Consider the following 19006-nt stretch of genomic DNA (forward strand, 5'->3'; position numbering starts at 1 on the left):
CAGTGCACTCAGGTTGGGTGGGAGGCCCCAGGCCCCTCCCAGGAGCCACATTCAAGCTGCAGTGCAAGGTGCTTCTCTGCAGCAACCCCTCTGGGCTGCTGGCTGGGGCATCAGGTCCGTGTCCGCGGGGGTCTTTGGGAGAGGGCATCCCACCTGCAAGAATTACATTCGTCTCTACTTTGCAGGGATTGGCCCCAGACCGGGATGGGCACCCCTCCAGTCCTTGGGAGGTTTTTTCTTTTTTTTTTTGGCCACTCCGTGCGGCATGCGGGATCTTAGTTCCCCGACCAGGGATGAAACCCGTGCCCCCTGCAGTGGAAGCTCGGAGTCTTAACCACTGGACCGCCAGGGAAGTCCCTCTTTGGGAGTTTTTTTTTTTTTTTTTTTTTGCTGTACGTGGGCCTCTCACCGTTGTGGCCTCTCCCGTTGCGGAACACAGCCTCCGGATGCGCAGGCTCAGCGGCCATGGCTCACGGGCCCAGCTGCTCCGCGGCATGTGGGATCTTCCCGGACCGAGGCACGAACCCGTGTCCCCTGCATTGGCAGGCGGACTCTCAAACACTGCGCCACCAAGGAAGCCCCCTCTTTGGGAGTTTTTAAGCGAGAAAACGAAGGTCTGTGGTCAGGGGAGAACCATCTGACTCAGTAATTGAGAATTCCGGGGGAATCCTCATGACTGAATGGGATTCACAGCCACCGAGGATGGAGTGGATGCTGGTTCTGTGCTCCCCCATTAGCGTGGCCTCCCAGATGTCCCTCTGCTCTGCCACTCAACCCGTTCCCTCCTCCCTCCCTCTCACTAGCTGTGTGGCCTTGGCCAAGCTGTCTCACCTCTCTGGAGTCCCTGCCTGGTGCCGCCCTCCTGGCTGGGGCTCCCAGGGGACCGCGGGGGTGAGAGGCTTTGCATCCTGTGAGGTGCCCTCCGTGGACTCTTGCCTGGGTGACCCGCCCTCCTCCATCTGTTTACCATGTTGCAGCTTCGACAAAAAGGGGGATGTGCATTACCTGATCAAGTGGAAAGACCTGCCCTACGACCAGTGCACCTGGGAGATTGACGACATTGACATCCCCTACTACGACAACCTGAAGCAGGCCTACTGGGGCCACAGGTGGGCCACGGTGGGGCCCCTGGGCGGGGCCTCCCACCCCCCACCAGCCTGAGCTCTGCTCTCATCATCCTGTGCTCTTTCCCAGGGAATTGATGCTGGGGGAGGACGCCAGGCTGCCCAAGAGGCTGGTCAAGAAGGGCAAGAAGCTGAAGGACGACAAACAGGAGAAGCCCCCGGACACGCCCATTGTGGATGTGAGCGGGGAGGGGCTCCGGGGTGGGGTTGCCAGGGCCTCCACCGAGGCTTGGCCGTGGCGGAGGGTATGGTCTCCGGACGTCTCCGGAGAACTCGTACTGCGGGTCTATGCACACGGAGCCGCACCTGTGCAGGAGGGGGCTCTACGGCTCAGTCAGGGACAAGGGTGACAGGACCCAGCCCTTCCCCGCAGGGGAGGGCTCACACCCTGGGGTCTGGGTCCCCCAGCCTCATGCAGAGCGGCAGCTCCTGGGGGACAGAGCGATTTGAAGGATGGGTCACCAGTGCACAGACTGTGGAGCAGATAGTCTCTACTCAGCGCAGCTCACGAAATTGCATTCCTTTAGTTGAGCTAATTCCAAGCACTTAAATCAAAAAGTGTGTTTCCTACTTCAGGAACATAATTGCTGATTTGCTAATTACACACCATTCTTATCTGTTCAGGGGCAGGAGACCCACAACTTGCCCCGGAGCTTTGAGCCCATCGGGGAGTGGAAGGTTGACTGTTATTCATTTAGCAAACTTCTCTGGGTGTCTGCTAGCACCTAGCCCTGGGCTGGCCCTGGGGGAACAAGGCCCTGCCCCCTGTTTCACGAAGTGCTCATCTTCCAAGGGCCCGTGGCGCGTACACACAGAAGTGGGAGATCGGCTTGAGACTGTGGGATGCCAGGGAAAGGTGAATGGGTCTGATACATCAGGAGGACTTCATGGGGGAGGTGGCCCCGAGCTGCAGGATAAAAGAGGTGATGTTCGGGATCAGGCATCCTGGGCATGCATCCAACAAATGTTGCCTAAGTGCTCACTGTGTCCTGGTCACTGTATGGGACTCAGAGGAGCAGGTCACCAATATGGTGACCACAAGCTGGGCTTAAAGTCAGAGAATCCAACACTTGGTAAACTGCCCTGATAGGAGAAGTATAGGGTCGACAAGGGAGGACGTGGTGGGAACACCTAAGCCGGGCCAGGAGTCAGGGAGGACTTCCTGGAGGAAGAAGCATTCCAGCTGTGACCTGAAGGATGAATAAGTTAGCAGGGATGAGAGGAGTGGGAAGAGTACCCCAGTCATAAGGAACTGCGTGTGCAAAGGCCTGGGGGCTGGGCCCTGGTGGCCCAGGATCCAGCGTACGTCTGAACCTCTGCCTCCTTGCAGCCCACGGTCAAGTTTGACAAGCAGCCGTGGTACATCGACTCCACGGGCGGCACACTGCACCCGTACCAGCTGGAGGGCCTTAACTGGCTGCGCTTTTCCTGGGCCCAGGGCACCGACACCATCCTGGCCGATGAGATGGGTCTGGGCAAGACAGTGCAGACCATCGTCTTCCTCTACTCCCTGTACAAGGAGGTTTGAGGCCCAGGCTGGGCGGCTGGGGAGGGGTAGCCGGTGCTGGCTGTGGGCCGGCAGCCTCAGCGCGTCCGTCTCCCTCCCCAGGGCCACTCCAAGGGGCCCTACCTGGTCAGTGCGCCCCTGTCCACCATCATCAACTGGGAACGTGAGTTTGAGATGTGGGCGCCCGACTTCTACGTGGTCACCTACACGGGGGACAAGGAGAGCCGCTCTGTGATCCGGGAGAACGAGTTTTCGTTCGAGGACAATGCCATTCGGAGTGGGAAGAAGGTGTTCCGGATGAAGGTGAGCACTCCTGACCCCGGGGACCCTGCACAGGTGCCCAGTCTGCCCTGGGGGCCGCAGGGGCCCTGCAGTCCGTCTGGGGTCTCTTCTCTTGGTCACTGGTGGAGGTAGGTAGTAGCTGGCACGGAGCTTCTCTTGAGGCAGAGTTACCTGCTGTATCCATGTCCTGGGGCAAAGAACCATAAACAGGGTGGCGGTGGGGCTGAAAACAGCCAACAGAATTTATCCTCTCGCCGTTCTGGAGGCCAGGAGTCCGAGATCCAGCTGTCGGCGGGGTCCTGCTGCCCTTGAAGCTCTGGGAGAGGACCCTTCCGCGCCTCTTCCAGCATCTGGTGGCGGCAGGCGTTCCTTGGCAGTCCTTGGTTTGCAGCTGAATCACTTGGGTTTCTGCCTCTGTTGTCATGCGGCCGTCTCCCCTGTGTGTCTGTGTCTCCTCTTCTTATAAAGACACCACCCTAATCCAGGATGACCTCATTTTAACTAATGACACCTGCAAACACCCGAGCTCCAAAAAAGGTCATATTCTGAGGTTTTGGGTGGACATGGATCTTGAGGGGACACGATTCAACCCAGTCCACCAGCTGTGTGACCTCTGGCAAGTCACTTAGTCTCTCTGTGCTTCAGAATCTTCTCAGCAAAATGGAGATAACAGACCCAGTCTAGAGTTGTGGAGGGTCGAATGAATAAGCATTAGGCAGGGCCGCTCAGACTTCCCTGTGCCCCCCGGTCAGCAGGGGCCTTGTTGAAGGGCAGGTTCTGATCCCGCAGCTCTGGGGTGGGGCCTGACAGAGTCCCAGATGATGTGCATGCTTTTGATTCTCAGGCTGCACTCTGAGAATCGAGGGCACAAAGCACTCAGTACTTCCCGCGCCTGGCACGCGGGGGCACTCAGGCAGTCTTGGCGCTCTCACGTGCTACCTGCAGTGCTGGGGGCTGGCGGATCACCTCCAGCCTCCCCAGGGTTCCTCACCTCGGCTTTCTCCCTCGTCTGGGGATGGTCGTGGCCCCAGGAGATGCTCAGTAACTATTTGTGTGGGTTTGTTTTTTTTTGGCTGTGCCGCGCGGCTTGTGGGAATCTTAGTTCCCCGGCCAGAGATTGAACCCCGGGCTATGGCAGTGAAAGCGCTGAGTCCTAACTACTGAACCGCCAGGGAATTCTCAATAACTATTTGTTGAGTGAGGGAATGACTCAGTGATTCCAGAGGGATGGGCCTGTGGGCCTATCAGTCACAGAAACAACTTCTGAGCTCACCCTGGGGTCCTGCGATGGGCTGGGTGCTTTGCTGACTCAGCTTTTTTTTTTTTTTTTTTTTAAAGAAGATGTTGGGGGTAGGAGTTTATTAATTTATTTATTTTTGCTGCGTTGGGTCTTTGTTTCTGTGCGAGGGCTTTCTCTAGTTGTGGCAAGGGGGGGCCTCTCTTCATCGCGGTGTGCTGGCCTCTCACTATCACGGCCTCTCTTGTTGCGGAGCACAGGCTCCAGACGCACGGGCTCAGTAGTTGTGGCTCATGGGCCTAGTTGCTCCGCGGCATGTGGGATCCTCCCAGACCAGGGCTCGAACCCGTGTTCCCTGCATTAGCAGGCAGATTCTCAACCACTGCGCCACCAGGGAAGCCCTCAGCTTTTCAATTTACTTTATTTTTTAAAACTGTAGGAAAATACACATAACTTAGAGTGTATCATCTTAACCATTTTTACAAGTACGGTTCGTGGACATCAAGGACATTTATACTGCTGTGCAGCCATCACCCCCCTCTCCAGAGCTGCTCATCTTGTAAAACTGAAACTCTGTCCCCATTAAACACTAGCTTCCACCAGCCCCTGGCAACCTCCTACTTTGGGTCTCTGAATTTGATTATTCTTGGTACTTCATGTAAGTGGAATCATACAGTATTTGTCCTTCTGTGTCTGGCTCATTTCACTCAGCACGTTGTAGCATGTGTCAGGATTTCTTTCCTTTTTAAGGCTGGATGACATTCCATCGTGTGATAGACCACCTTCTGTGTATCCATTCACCTGCCTGTGGATGCTTGAGCGTTTCTACCTTTTGGTTCTTGTGAATATGCTGTGAACATAGGTGTGCAGAAATATTCATTCAGGTCCCTGCTTTCACTTCTTCTGAGTCTATAACCAGAATTGGAAATGCTGGATCGCATGGCAATTCTATGTGTAATTTTGTTTGTTTTTATATTATTTTTAAAAAATTTTATTGGTGTATAGTTGATTTACAATGTTGTCTTCGTTTCAGGTGTACAGCAAAGTGACTCAGTTATCCATATACATATATCCACTCTTTTTTAGATTCTTTTCCCATATAGGTCATTACAGAGTATTGAGTAGAGTTCCCTGTGCTGTACAGTAGGTCCTTATTAGTTATCTGTTTCATATATAGTAGTGTGTATATGTCAATCCCAGTCTCCCAATTTATCCCTCCCCCTGTTTTTCCCCATAATCATAAGTCTGTTTTCTACATCTGTGACTCTGTTTCTCTCTTGTAAAAAAGGTTCATTTGTACCATTTTTTTAGATTCCACATATAAGCGATATCATATGATATTTGTCTTTGTCTGACTTCAACTCAGTATGACAATTTCTAGGTCCATCCATGTTGCTGTGAATGGCATTGTTTCATTTTTTTTTTTATGGCTGAGTAATATTCCATTGTATGTATGTACCACATCTTCTTTATCCATTCCTCTGTTGATGGAAACTTACATTGTTTCCGTGTCTTGGCTCTTGTAAATAGTGCTGCAGTGAACACTGGGGTGCATGTGTCTTTTCAAATTATGCTTTTCTTTGGATATATGCCCAGGAGTGGGATTGCTGGATCATATGGTAGCTCTATTTTTATAGCTTTTTTTTTTTTTTTTTTTTTTTTTTTGCGGTACGCGGGCCTCTCACTGTTGTGGCCTCTCCCGTTGCGGAGCACAGGCTCCGGACGTGCAGGCTCAGTGGCCATGGCTCACGGGCCCAGCCGCCCCACAGCACGTGGGATCCTCCCGGACCGGGGCACGAACCTGCGTCCCCTGCATCGGCAGGCGGACTCCCAACCCCTGCGCCACCAGGGAAGCCCTATTTTTATAGTTTTTTTAAGCAATCTCCATACTGTTCTCTGTAATATGTGTAATTTTTTGAGGAACAGACTTGCCCTTTTAATTCTTGTGGCATTCCTCCTGTAGACAGTATTGCTCCCTTTTTACAGGTGAGGCGACTGAGGCTTGGGGAGGTTAATTACCTTGACCAAGGTCTAGCCCAAAAGAGCAGGGCTGGTGCACACCCAGGTGCCGCCTACAGGCTCCCCTCTGCCTCTCTCAGCCCTTCCTGGGCCTCAGCTGACCCCTTTGCTCAGTGGCCTGTGTCTTCCTCTCAGTCCCAGGGCTCCCTGGGCTCTCTGGGGGTCCTGTCCACACTCCTCCTCGCCCCTTCGTCTCTGGAGACCCTGATCTGCTGCTCTCCCAGCTCTCCTCCCAAACGCCTCCCTCTCCCTCCAGAAAGAAGTGCAGATCAAATTCCATGTCCTGCTCACCTCCTACGAGCTCATCACCATCGACCAGGCCATCCTGGGCTCCATTGAGTGGGCCTGCCTCGTGGTGGATGAGGCCCACCGGCTCAAGAACAACCAGTCCAAGGTAGGAAGTGCTGACCGCTGGCTCCGGTGCTCCCTGGATGGGCCGGCCGCCTGGTGCCCCCTGACAGGCCCCCTGTCCCCCCTCCCTAAGTTCTTCAGGGTCCTGAACAGCTACAAGATCGATTACAAGCTGCTGCTGACGGGGACCCCCCTTCAGAACAACCTGGAGGAGCTCTTCCACCTGCTCAATTTCCTGACTCCAGAGAGGTTCAAGTGAGTCGGGGGGGGCCGGCTGGGGAGCTGGGGTGGGGGGCAGCCAGCGAAGAGGGGTCAGTGCCCGTCCCGGCTCTGGGGCTGCTCGCTGGACCTCGGTTTCCTCATCGGTAACGTGGGAGTGTTAGCAGTGTGCTGGGCCGTGCCGAGCCCCTGGGAAACATCTGCTGCTGCCAATCCTGCCATTTTTCCTCAGCTCTGCCCCTGAAGACCCTGGGGGTCCTCCTGGGATCCTGTCCCTTCCCCACACCCCTGGCCCATTCCTGTCCCTCCACAAAGATTGAAGTGACCACATGGGGGGCAGCGATGGGAGGCAGAAGGCTGGGGTGGTGGTGGTGGAGATGGGGGTGAAGACAGAGCTCCGGCCTTCCTGTCTTTATCTGACCCCTCAGTTTCCTAGTCAGGGGACTCAGGGTGGAGAATGCTGATTCTGGAATCAGGAGATGTAGATACGAGGGCAGGCTGGACTGTATAACCTTGGGCACCCATCAGCCTCAGGTTCCTTATCTGCGATATGGCTAAGAGTCCTAGAGACTGCATGTCCAGGACAGCTTTGAGGACAGGAAGGCATCCTGTGTGGCTGAGACAGCTGCGATGAGTGGGGGTGACACAGGCTTAGAGACTGGAAGGACACCTAGGGCAGGGCCAGGGCTCCGTGGCCCACCAGCCAGCCTGCCCTGTGACAGGCCTGCCCTGTGACCCTCTGGCAGGTGGCCGGGGGCGGGCTGGCTGGCCTGCTCCCCCACCCCAATCCTGGTTCCCTTTGCAGAGGGCTTTGGCCTGCTGCAGGCTCTCATCCCAGCTTTTTCTTGCAGCAACCTGGAGGGCTTCCTGGAGGAGTTTGCCGACATCTCCAAGGAAGACCAGATCAAGAAGCTGCATGACCTGCTGGGGCCGCACATGCTAAGGCGGCTCAAGGCTGATGTGTTCAAGAACATGCCGGCCAAGACTGAGCTGATCGTCCGCGTGGAACTGAGCCAGATGCAGAAGTGAGCAGCCTGCCTCGTGTCCCCTGGGCTTGTCTTCTAGATCAGAAGGGCCTGACCTGGCCTTCCTGGGCTGCTGCCCCGGGTGGGTGAGAGGGCCTTTCGGCCCCGCCCAGGCCTCAACTCACCTTTTGCACATACTTCCTTCTTGGGGCCTCTTAGATTTCAGTGACCAGGGTTGGGGCTGCCTGGGCCCTTGCACTGTCCCCCAGCAACTTGCTGGGCAGTGCCAGGCTTGTGGCTTCACCTCTCGGGGCTCCCCGTGGTCTTTCTGTAACTGGTACTAGGGCAGCAGCCCCCAGGCTCCCCGCAGAGCAGAGTGCCCTCTCGGAGGCTGGTGTGGCCAGGTGTATCCAGCTTGCCTTTCCTCCTTCCTCTGGCAGGAAGTACTACAAGTTCATCCTCACGCGGAACTTCGAGGCGCTGAACTCCAAGGGGGGTGGGAACCAGGTGTCACTGCTCAACATCATGATGGACCTGAAGAAGTGTTGCAACCACCCTTACCTCTTCCCAGTGGCCGCTGTGGTAGGTCCCCGTGGCTGCCACTGTGGCCACCGTGGTAGGTGCCCTTGACCACCATGGTGAGTGCCTGAGGCTGCCATGGAAGGGCCTGAGGCCGTGGTAGGTGCATGTGGCTGTGTCGTGGTGGGTTTTCTGTGGCCCTCGTGGCAAGCAGCTGTGGCCGCCATGGTGCCCCTGGCTGCTGGGAATGAGGATTTGGAGGCGATATGGGTCCCCACTGTGCCAGAAGTATCTGGAAACCTACCTCTGTCCACTGCTCAGCCAGGCCCTCTCCTTCCCTGGACCCCTCCTCGTGACCATAAAGTAATGGGGGGCATCGGGGCACCACAGAATCCCCTCCAGCCTCAGCGTCACGGGACCGCAGGCCAGGACTCCGAGGGCTGACCTGGCAGTCGGGGAGGCCTGGGTGGGGCCCCCAGGTGATCTGATGTGCTGCCCTGGGTGAGAGACTGGACCCCCAGCCAGACCCCCGGCTCCAGTCCTGTGGTCTCAGGACAGTCAGTGGTCCTCTTGGGGCCCTGGGTTTATCCTCTACGAAGTGGGGACAATAACAGCACCCCCTGAAAGGGTGAGGGCCAGACCAGAACGTCCACGTCAGTGCCCTCGGCGAGAGCTCGGCACAGCGGTGCTCACTGCGGTCACGGCTATTCTGGTTCTAATTTAAACGCTCCATGGTTTACACCTTCCCCCTCCCCCATCCCTGCCCCCAAACAAGAAGACCAATGCAGAGTTCAGTGTGAAGGCCGTGCTGTGGGTGACCTAGACTCAGCCAACCCCAGGCTGATCTCACCATGGTGGCCCAGCAGAGGCCTTTGGGCTAAGGTTCTGCCCAGCTGGGGGGCCGGGTTGGCCTTGCCTGGACGTGCCCTGCACATTCCTGCTGGGAAGGCCGGCTTGGCTCAAAGCTCTGTGTCATCCTTCGTCCACTGATGCCTGTGGTCTTGGTGGAGTGCCAGCAGGGGGAGATGGAGGGCAGGGCCGGCGAGTCTGAGCCCTGCCTGGGGAACGCGACGCTGGGAGCAGCCGTGTGACCTGCCCATGCGCCCTGCAGAACCTGGCCTGACCCGGGCTTGGGCTCGGTGCTGCACCCACTGTTGGGCCCTTGTCCACTCTCTGGGGCCTCTGGTGCAGAGTCAGAGAGGAGAGGGGAGCCCCCAATGCCCCACCTTCTGCTGTGTCCACAGGAGGCCCCTGTCCTGCCCAATGGCTCCTATGATGGCAGCTCTCTGGTCAAGTCTTCAGGGAAGCTCATGTTGCTGCAGAAGATGCTCAAGAAACTTCGGGACGAAGGGCACCGTGTACTTATCTTCTCCCAGGTGAGCTGCCCCCAGGTGGCTGCTGGCCTCCCTGCCTTCCCTAGCCCAACCCCACACCTGCAGAGGGCGTCCTGCCCCCACTAGCTGAGGGCACAGCCTGCCAGCAGCCCTCAGGTCCCGATGCCATCCCCACGTGGGTTTTGTGTCAAAAGTCGCTCCTCTGGGCCCTGGTGTGATGCAGCCGAGGAGAGCTGGTTGGGCGCCAAGTTCAAGGTGCTCAGGGCATGTTGGTGGGGAGGACCAACGTCCACCCCATCAGCTGCTCCTCTGGCCTGCTCCTCCTGGAGCGTTTGTCTAGGCTGGGATGACAGCCCTCTCCTCTCACCCGTGCAGCCCAGCTTCTCATGAAGGTGGGGCCCTGTGGTGGGGGCAGCTTGGCGGGGGTGTGTGTGTCCCTCTCTCTAGCTTGATCCTGCGGCATCACTTTTTGGGCGGTCAGAGGCAAAGCTGTCCAGCCCCAGAGGTTTGTTTGTCTGTGCACTTCCTTCATCCTTTTGCATCTGTCTTACGTGCGGCTCTGCGCTAGGCATGGGGGTCCAGCTCTTGTCCTCAAGACCCTCATGGTCTAGTGTGGGAGATGGAGGTTAGAGACAGTTATCCAGCCCCAAGGTCATCTCTGTGATGGGGGTCAGGGATGGCCCTAGGGGCCTGGTGTGAAAAATGTTCCATGGTGGTGTGACTGAGCCAGAGACTAGGACGTGGCTCCTCCGTGTGCAACAGTCCACGTGTAACAGCTGCTCCTGCCTGCAAGCCCCTGATCCCACCTTGGGCCTGCAGCAGGCCGAGGAATCTGGGGAAAGCTGACCAAGCCTGTGACTGTGGGCTGACCTGGAAACTGGATCCAGAATCCCCCAGCCCCCTGCCAACGTAAGACATGATTCTGGGCTGAGGCCCCAAGGGACCAAGTAGAGGGAACTGCACAACTTCTAGAAGTGGGCACAGAGAGAAAGTGACAGAGATGGAGCCCTGCCAGCCAAAGTAAGCCTGAAAACCCCAATCACAAAACTCATGAAAACGTTCAATGAGACATTGAATGAGACGCCCCACGAAACAGTAAGCAGAACCCAAGTGGGAGGAATAATAGAACAGCCTGAAAAAGTTCAAATAAACACGTTTAGGAACCTCAAAAATACCAGATTAACACTCATAAATCGCGAAGAAATCGATTAAACACAGGCAGCAAGAGATAAAATAAAACTAACTGGATAGGAAAAGGGTCTGCATGAGATGGAGAACAAAACATTTCAACAGACTGGATGAACTCTCAACACTGTTGAGGAGAATGGGGATGGATGGGAACCTGGCGTTGAGGAATTTCCCCAGAATGCAGCAGAGAGAGACAAAGATAAGACTGAGAAATTACATGGAGGATGCCTTGAGAGGCTCTGGTAATTATGCACTAGGAGCTGCAGAAGAAGAAATAGAGAAAATGGCAGAGAAGTCAGACTTAATGGGAGTTTGCAGACAGACGTGGAGAAAGATGTGAGGTCTCAGGTCTGAGTACCAAGCAAGATAAATACAGTAAGTCCCCTACATGTGAACGAGTTGCATTCGGAGAGCGCGCGTTCGTTGAGTCCAATTTGTTCGTAAGTCCAACAAAGTTAGCCTAGGTACCCAACTAACACAGTCGGCTCTAGAGTACTGTGCTGTAACAGGTTTTTAAGACTTTTCACACAAATAACACATAAAAAACAAAAAATAAAGAAAACATTTTTAATCTTATAGCACCTTGAAAAGTACAATAGTACCAGCTACATCACCGCCGCTTTTTTTTTTTTTTTTTTTGGCGGTACGTGGGCGTCTCACTGCTGTGGCCTCTCCCGTTGCGGAGCACAGGCTCCGGACGCGCAGGCTCAGCGGCCATGGCTCATGGGCCCAGCCGCTCCGTGGCATGTGGGATCTTCCTGGACCGGGGCACGAACCCGTGTCCCCTGCATCGGCAGGCGGACTCTCAACCACTGCACCACCAGGGAAGCCCCGTCACCGCCGCTTTTACGCTTGCTTCCAGACATGCTGGGCTTGAAATAAAGATACTGTACTACTGTACTCCATACAGTACTGTACAGTAAAGTACACAAAAGCACAACCGCTTGTAGAGGATGCACGCGTGTGACAGTGTACGCCAGACACACGCACTAACTTATGTGATTGGACGTGCGAATGCACGTTTGCATCTTTGAAGGTTCACAACTTGAAGGTTCGTATGTAGGGGACTTACTGTATAAAGAAAGGAAGCCCTAGGCACATCATAGGGAAAATGCCACACTTCAGACCCAGTATCTACAAAGGAATGACAATCAGACTGTCCTCAGATTTCACATCAGCAACAATAGGTGGCAGAAGACAACTGCAAAACCTTCAATACACTGTGGGAAAACGGTGACTGATAATTTTATATCCAGCCAAACTCTCTCTCAAGATTGATTATGGGAGGAATATGGGAGCTCAGAAGGGACTGCTTTTCTCTTCTCATAGGAAAGGGTGAAATCAGGGAAGACATCACAGAGGAGGTGCTGTTTGAGTTTCCTAGGTGGTAAGGGGGTGGGAAGAGAGTGTAGGTAATTTGGGATGGTTGGAGAATCTGAAGGAAGCATTGGGAAATGAAGCCCAGATGGGCTGGGCACCAATCCTGCAAGCGTGGAATGCCAAGGTGAGGATTTGGGACTTTATCCTGGGGGGAGAGAGCAGGGAGGCATGTGCTTAGAGCTGTGTCTTAGGCAGATGGCTGTGGGGCTGGTGTGAGGGGATGGAGTGGCTCCGGTGGTTGAGGTTGGAGGCTGCATTCTTCTTCAGAGAATGGCCCTGCATCAGGTCTGCCTGGGTCCCACCTGTCTCCCCACTCAGCAGGCTGCTCTGTCGTCCCCCACCTGTCATGGGGTCCCTGCTCTGTGGCAGTGCCTCAGGCATACCATGTCCCCTGCAGATGACCAAGATGCTGGACCTCCTGGAGGACTTCCTGGAGTATGAGGGCTACAAATATGAGCGGATTGATGGTGGCATCACCGGGGGCCTCCGGCAAGAGGCGATTGACAGATTCAACGGTACCCCCGCCCCACCCCTCCCCGGGCCTTCACTGGGGGGCCCCGTCTGCCTCTCCTCCTACGCTAGGCTCTTAGCCAGACCACTCAACTCATGGTCAGGGTAGCTGCTCCTCAAACGGCCGAAGAAAGCAGACCAGTCCTTAGGTCCTAATAGCTGGTAAAAGGGATTCATTCCGTGGAACTTGCCAGGGGCCTGCTGGGGTGCAAGAAGCCAGTAGATAACACTTGCTCAGAGCTGAGAAACAGACAAGGAGGAAAGCAGAAGGGGAGGAAAATCCCTCTGCTTCTAAATGAAGCCGGTGCTGAGGGTCTGGCCAGCACCTGTGGGCTTCTGGTACGGACGCCAGCTAAACCTCCGGTTGTAGGCAGGGCCGGATGGGGCCTGTCCCCGGAACACGGGCTGCGGGGAGGGCGAGAGCAGAGCAGCGCTCCCTTAGAGGAAGGACAGAGGGAAGGGCAGGGCCACACAGGCCCGAACTTCCAGCCTGCTCTCTTGCTTGCCTGGGAAGGAGAGGTGAGGGGGGCAGGCCAGGAGCTGGCTCTGGAGTGGAGGAAACCTCTGGAGGGGGAAGTGGTCCAGCGCCTCTATAGTGGCAGGTTTGCAGCAAGTGCTGATGAGCTCTCTTTCCCCGGGGCTTGTGGCTGCTTCCCGCCTCCCACCCTCAGAACAGGGCTGGGGTCCCACGGCTCCAAAACCCAAAGCAGTGATTCCTGTTGCCCGCTCGCGTCAGAGGTCAATCGAGCAGTTTCAGCATCTCGATGCGGCCCCAGCACACGTCTAAGCGGGAGGCTTCAGGAGGATCGGGGACCTGTTTGCAGCTCGAGTGGGTGCCGTGGTCAGTCCCAGGTCACTCAGTGAAGGGCTCCGATGGGCCTGAGAACCAGCCGTCCTGCCACAGTGGGCACTGACCAGAGCGTCGGCCTGGGCCCTGGAGCTGGGACCCTGCGTGTTCCTTGGCTGCTCTGACAGCATCACGGGCAGGGGAGCCGTGAGGGCGGGAAGGACCGAGTTCCCCAGGGCTCCCTGGGGCCTGACCCTCAGCGGCTCTGCCCGTATTTGCTGGCTGTTTGCAGTTTCTTCTTTGCCGCCCGGGCTTTGATAATCGGTTCCTTCTCATTCTGGCTCCATCCTGTTGGCTCAGGGCTCAGAGCTGGGGGATCCATGGGGCTCAGGTGGGCTGCTCTGTCCACCCGCCTGGGGCCCCAGGCCTCCTCCGGCTTCCCTGAGCACAGCTCAGGCCATTGTTGCCTGTGATGGGGTCACAGTTCCAGCCCCCCCGCCCCGATCTCCCGTCGGCCATCCGCCTATTCCGACCCCTACCCCTCTGGCTGTGCCCCTCACTCACCCTGCTGGGCGCCCACCTCTCTTCCTCAGCCCCTGGGGCCCAGCAGTTCTGCTTCCTCCTCTCGACCCGGGCAGGTGGCCTGGGCATCAACCTGGCCACGGCGGACACGGTCATCATCTACGACTCAGACTGGAACCCGCACAACGACATCCAGGTGTGTGGCCCTGACACCAGAGCCCTCTCAGAGGGCCCCTCGCTGACCCTGGCTCTGTGGGCTTTCCCTCCCTCCCCCCACAGACTGTCTCAGGGCTTTACCGCTCCCTGGACCCGCCTCGTGGAGTCCCAGCCCCAAGAGGGACCTGGGAGGTGAGCCCCTCCAGCTCCTGCATTGTACAAAAGAGGAAACAGCCCAGGGAGGGCAGGGGATGTGTCCAAGAACACGCAGCGATCTGTGTGACCATGACCCCTGGTCTGTCCCATCAGTCTTAGGGTCGAGGCCGTGGAGTGGGTCCTGGGACCCAGAGGGGGCCAGTTTGGGAGGAACAGGAAAATAGAGTTGAGGGGACAAAGCCTGTGGAGGTGGGGAGGGGAAGAGATGGAGGCGGGGGCAATGGGGCTGGTGAGGAAGGATGGGAGGGTTGGGGGGCAGGGGTTGTGGGAATAGAGACACACTCTGCTGTCCATGGCCACCCCTCTCGGGGCAGGGCCGGGCACGCACACACTTTACCCTCTTGGGGCGCACACACAAACTCAGGTCTCACGCACACGTGTGTGTACCCGTGCACCGTCACCCACACAGATCTAATCACACCGGATCACGTCCCGCGGACACCTAACGCGCAAATCCCCAGGCATGTCCTCACATCACAACCTGTCCTCACAGGGTGGCTCTGCCTCCCCACCAGGTGGGCTTACAGTCCCACTAGTGGTCACTCCCGGGGAGGTGCAGCCCCCATCTCGGCATGAGCGCCATCAGAGCCCCGTGTGGCGTCATTACATAAGCACACTGGCCACCCTGCCGCTTGCACACCTGCAGTCACACCGAGTTCCATCTGCACAGGCACCCCGGCCCCCAGGAGGCCACACAGGATGCGAGCACAGCTGCCCTGGTGCACACACATCTCCACGGGCAGTCAGGCAGCTGGTTCCATGTGGAGCGCGTTCGTGAGCCCATGTGCATGCCTCCCCCCACCCTCCGGTACCTGACCCTGAGCCCCCAGCCCTCGGGTGAGCTATGGGTGCTAAGCTGCAGGTCGCCCCCAGGCCTTCAGCCGCGCCCACCGCATCGGGCAGAACAAGAAGGTGATGATCTACCGCTTCGTGACGCGGGCCTCGGTGGAGGAGCGTATCACGCAGGTGGCCAAGCGCAAGATGATGCTAACCCATCTGGTGGTGCGGCCTGGCCTGGGCTCCAAGTCCGGCTCCATGACCAAGCAGGAGCTGGACGACATCCTCAAGTTCGGCACAGAGGAGCTCTTCAAGGACGACGTGGAGGGTGGGTATCCTGGGTGCCGGGGCACGGGGGGTTGGTCCTGCTTGAGACACTCCCTTCCCAGGGCATCTCCAGTGTGCAGCTTTTCCCTCCTCTGCTCCCCCCTCCTGGCCAGGATGGGCAGGGCCAGGGTGGCATCTCTGGGTACTGCCCCCCAGCTCTGCGGTCCCCCACCTCTGTCCTCCAGGCATGATGTCTCAGGGCCAGAGGCCCGTCACGCCCATCCCTGACGTCCAGTCCTCCAAAGGGGGAGCCCTGGCCGCCAGCGCGAAGAAAAAGCACGGCAGCACCCCGCCAGGTAGGGGCCAACCCAGCCCAGCCCCCAGACCACCTGTACCCCGGATGGCTGCTCCTGGAGAGGAAGGGGGACCCCCAAACCCATTTTGTCAGGTTCCCCCGCCTGTGGACTGTAGCCGGGCGGGCAGTGGGCTGTTACATTGTCTCATCACCGTGCTCCTCTGTTGCAACCCCTGGAGGGGACTGGGAAGGGCCGCTGTCTGGAATCTGTCCTGGTGGCTGTCCCCCAACTCTGCACTCTGTCTGCCCCCAGGTGACAGCAAGGACGTGGAGGACAGCAGTGTGATCCACTATGATGATGCGGCCATCTCCAAGCTACTGGACCGCAACCAGGACGCCACGGACGACACGGAGCTGCAGAACATGAACGAATACCTGAGCTCCTTCAAGGTGGCGCAGTACGTCGTGCGCGAGGAGGACGGCGTGGTAAGCCCCGCCCCTCGACCCCGCCCCTCCTCGGCCCCGCCCCCCATAGATCACGCCCCTCCTTTCAGCGGCTCCACCCATTTGCGGCCGCGCCGCGCCCCTACCGCAGCTTCTCCATCTACGCTCGGAAACCGATTATCCTGAAGGCCGGCTCCCTGGTGTCTCCTGAGTGGGCCCTCCACCCTCCACGCGGACCCTGGGTGCTAATTATTCTTCCACGTGCCAGTTTTCCTTTTGAAACTGGGGGCTTCCTGAGGACAAGGGTGGGGCTTATTCTGTTCTATACCCCAGTGCCTGGCACAAGGCTAGGGAGTACTTGGGAAGTGAATGAATGAATGAATTACCGCGGCAGGAGCAGGAAGAGGAAGAACACATGGGGCTGGGGGTGATCAGGGAAGGCTTCCTGGAGTAGGCAGGCTTTCCAGTTCCTCCTTGAGCCCCTAGAGGGTGAGATGTGGTAGAGGCAGCGAGGCCTCCTAGGGGCGGAGATGCGCGCTGGCCCCGCCCTCACGGAGCCCACGGCACCTGCGTCCCCAGGAGGAGGTGGAGCGAGAGATCATCAAGCAGGAGGAGAACGTGGACCCCGACTACTGGGAGAAGCTGCTCCGGCACCACTACGAGCAGCAGCAGGAGGACCTGGCCCGCAACCTGGGCAAAGGCAAGCGCGTCCGCAAGCAGGTCAACTACAACGACGCCTCCCAGGAGGACCAGGGTGCGTGCCCGGTGGGCGGGGTCATGCCGGAGGGGAGGGCATCCCTGTGGCGGGAAAGCCCTGGCGGTGGGGGGTAGGGGCTGTGTGGAGTGGCCTGAGTCGGGAGACGGTGGGGAGAGCTTCTCGGAGAAAGGGGGCTCCGGGGCAGGTGTGGGGTGTGGGGTGTTTGGGGGAACAAGATAGGTAGTGGTTCAGTGACCTCGCGGCTAGTGGTGTGACTTTAGGCAAGTCTCAGTTCCTCCGTCTGTAAAATGGGGACGACGGGGATATGAGGCCTTAGGATGTAGTGCAGGGTTGCAGGGATGCTGCGGGAGCTCACAGGAAGTATGCGAGGGCTGTTTTCGTTGTCACTGTTCTCGGGCTGGGGTGTAGGGGTTTGGTGTGGCCCTGGGTGTGGGGGGCTCGGGTGGGCTTCTGCTGGCACGGCTCACCCTGCACCCCTCTGCCTGATCCCCCCCAGAGTGGCAGGACGAGCTCTCAGACAACCAGTCCGAATACTCCATTGGATCCGAGGATGAGGACGAGGACTTTGAAGAAAGGCCGGAAGGGCAGAGTGAGTCTCAGCGCTGGGCTGGGGCCCGGGCGGCATGTCGGGGAGCTGGTGGTCAGCGTGGGGCGCCCCAGGGGCATCAGGACAAGCGTCCGTCCTCCGGAGTGGGTCCTCAGGGGCCTGCTGTCCTGGGGCGAGCTGCTGGGTGGGCTGGGTCAGGACCCCGGGCCCGGCTGAGGGGTCATGGCGGGCTGCTCCCCCAGGTGGACGGCGACAATCCAGGAGGCAGCTGAAGAGCGACAGGGACAAGCCCCTGCCCCCGCTTCTCGCCCGGGTTGGCGGCAACATTGAGGTGGGGCCTGCGTGCACCCCTCACTCGCCCAGCTCCCCTTCCCTGGATTCCTCTCATCCCCTTTCAGAGCAAAGAGCTCCCCGCTGCTGCCACTCCCGGGGCACGGAGGAGGGGCGGGAGGGCTGGGGGGTCCCACTGGGTCAGTGCCAAGTAGAGGTGGGCCTGGGCCGTGCCCCTCTGGGTCCTGCCCCCGCCGGAGGCCCCTGCTCCTCCGTGCTTCTCCCTTCCCTGTGCTTTTCTCCCTCGTCTCTGAATTCCCCGCTCCCTCACCCTGATCTCCACCGGCCCAGGTGCTGGGCTTCAACGCCCGACAGCGGAAGGCCTTTTTGAACGCCATCATGCGCTGGGGCATGCCCCCCCAGGACGCCTTCAACTCCCACTGGCTGGTGCGGGACCTTCGCGGGAAGAGTGAGAAGGAGTTTAGGTAAAGGGGCTGAGGTGGTGGCCCAGGGTGCGGCTGCCCGCCCTGGAGTGGCAGGCTCCGGCTAGGTGAGCCAGCACGATGGGTGGCGTTTCCGCCAGGTTAAGGGTATCTGGAGAGCTCACTGCTATCTGATGTTGGCGTGCCTGGGGTCCAGGCCTGGGCAGGGCTTATTTGCAGAGAACACTGACCAGTTCTCTCTGCCAGAGCAGCTGGTGTTAACGGCAGCGCGAAGGATCTGGGTTGTCCGGGGCGAGGGCTGTTCCAGGAGGGTCCCCTGCCCGGGGGCCCTCTTCTGTCCTTCCCTGGGGCCTGACCCAGCCAGGCCTGGTTGGGAGGCAGGCGACGGGTGATGATTCCAGCCAGGAGGTCCCCCGGGGGTCCTGCCAGCCCTCTCAGAGGGTCCTGCCGGCCCCCCACTCCCTGAGCCCCAGTCCCCCCCACCCCAGAGCCTATGTGTCCCTCTTCATGCGGCACCTGTGTGAGCCGGGGGCTGACGGCGCGGAGACCTTCGCAGACGGTGTGCCCCGCGAGGGCCTCTCCAGGCAGCACGTGCTCACGCGCATCGGGGTCATGTCACTAGTTAGGAAGAAGGTGGGTGAGTAGCCTTTGCTGGGCTTTTCCTGGTGGCCGACCACGGCCCAGGTGTGCCCCTGGGGGGTCAGCGGGCAGAGGGCAAGTGCCTGGCTGTCCAGGGTCTGAGTCAGGCTAGAGGCATGGACCCACGATGCCTCTCTGGGTGGGGACTGGAGGCCGGGTTGGCAGGTGGGGACGGGCTGGGGGTAGGGGCTGGCAGGGGGTTTTGCAGTCAGAAGGGCATGTGGCTTGGCCAGCCTCGGGTGGAGGCGGCACCTCTGCCTCACCCCAAGCCTGGCACGCCCCCAGTCCCA

At 58.5% G+C, this 19006-nt stretch overlaps 1 protein-coding gene across 1 annotated transcript in view; it reads left to right on the plus strand.

The window, feature by feature from the left end:
* CHD5 (chromodomain helicase DNA binding protein 5) overlaps positions 1-19006 on the plus strand; it is a gene marked incomplete at its 5' end in the record, with an annotated part of 62158 nt that overhangs the window by 29080 nt on the left and 14072 nt on the right. Inside the window, 19 exons of the mRNA XM_082661761.1 lie at positions 978-1109; positions 1195-1303; positions 2455-2646; positions 2734-2934; positions 6426-6563; positions 6654-6775; positions 7591-7764; positions 8145-8286; positions 9468-9599; positions 12523-12640; positions 14016-14140; positions 15190-15421; positions 15606-15716; positions 15969-16141; positions 16679-16853; positions 17314-17406; positions 17607-17695; positions 17986-18119; positions 18566-18710. Of these exons, the coding sequence (XP_082517887.1) occupies positions 978-1109; positions 1195-1303; positions 2455-2646; positions 2734-2934; positions 6426-6563; positions 6654-6775; positions 7591-7764; positions 8145-8286; positions 9468-9599; positions 12523-12640; positions 14016-14140; positions 15190-15421; positions 15606-15716; positions 15969-16141; positions 16679-16853; positions 17314-17406; positions 17607-17695; positions 17986-18119; positions 18566-18710 (2737 nt within the window). The remainder of the gene's footprint in view (positions 1-977; positions 1110-1194; positions 1304-2454; positions 2647-2733; positions 2935-6425; positions 6564-6653; positions 6776-7590; positions 7765-8144; positions 8287-9467; positions 9600-12522; positions 12641-14015; positions 14141-15189; positions 15422-15605; positions 15717-15968; positions 16142-16678; positions 16854-17313; positions 17407-17606; positions 17696-17985; positions 18120-18565; positions 18711-19006) is intronic.

Source organism: Grampus griseus (genome assembly GCF_964374135.1).
Source record: "Grampus griseus genome assembly, chromosome: 1".
Taxonomy (NCBI): domain Eukaryota; kingdom Metazoa; phylum Chordata; class Mammalia; order Artiodactyla; family Delphinidae; genus Grampus; species Grampus griseus.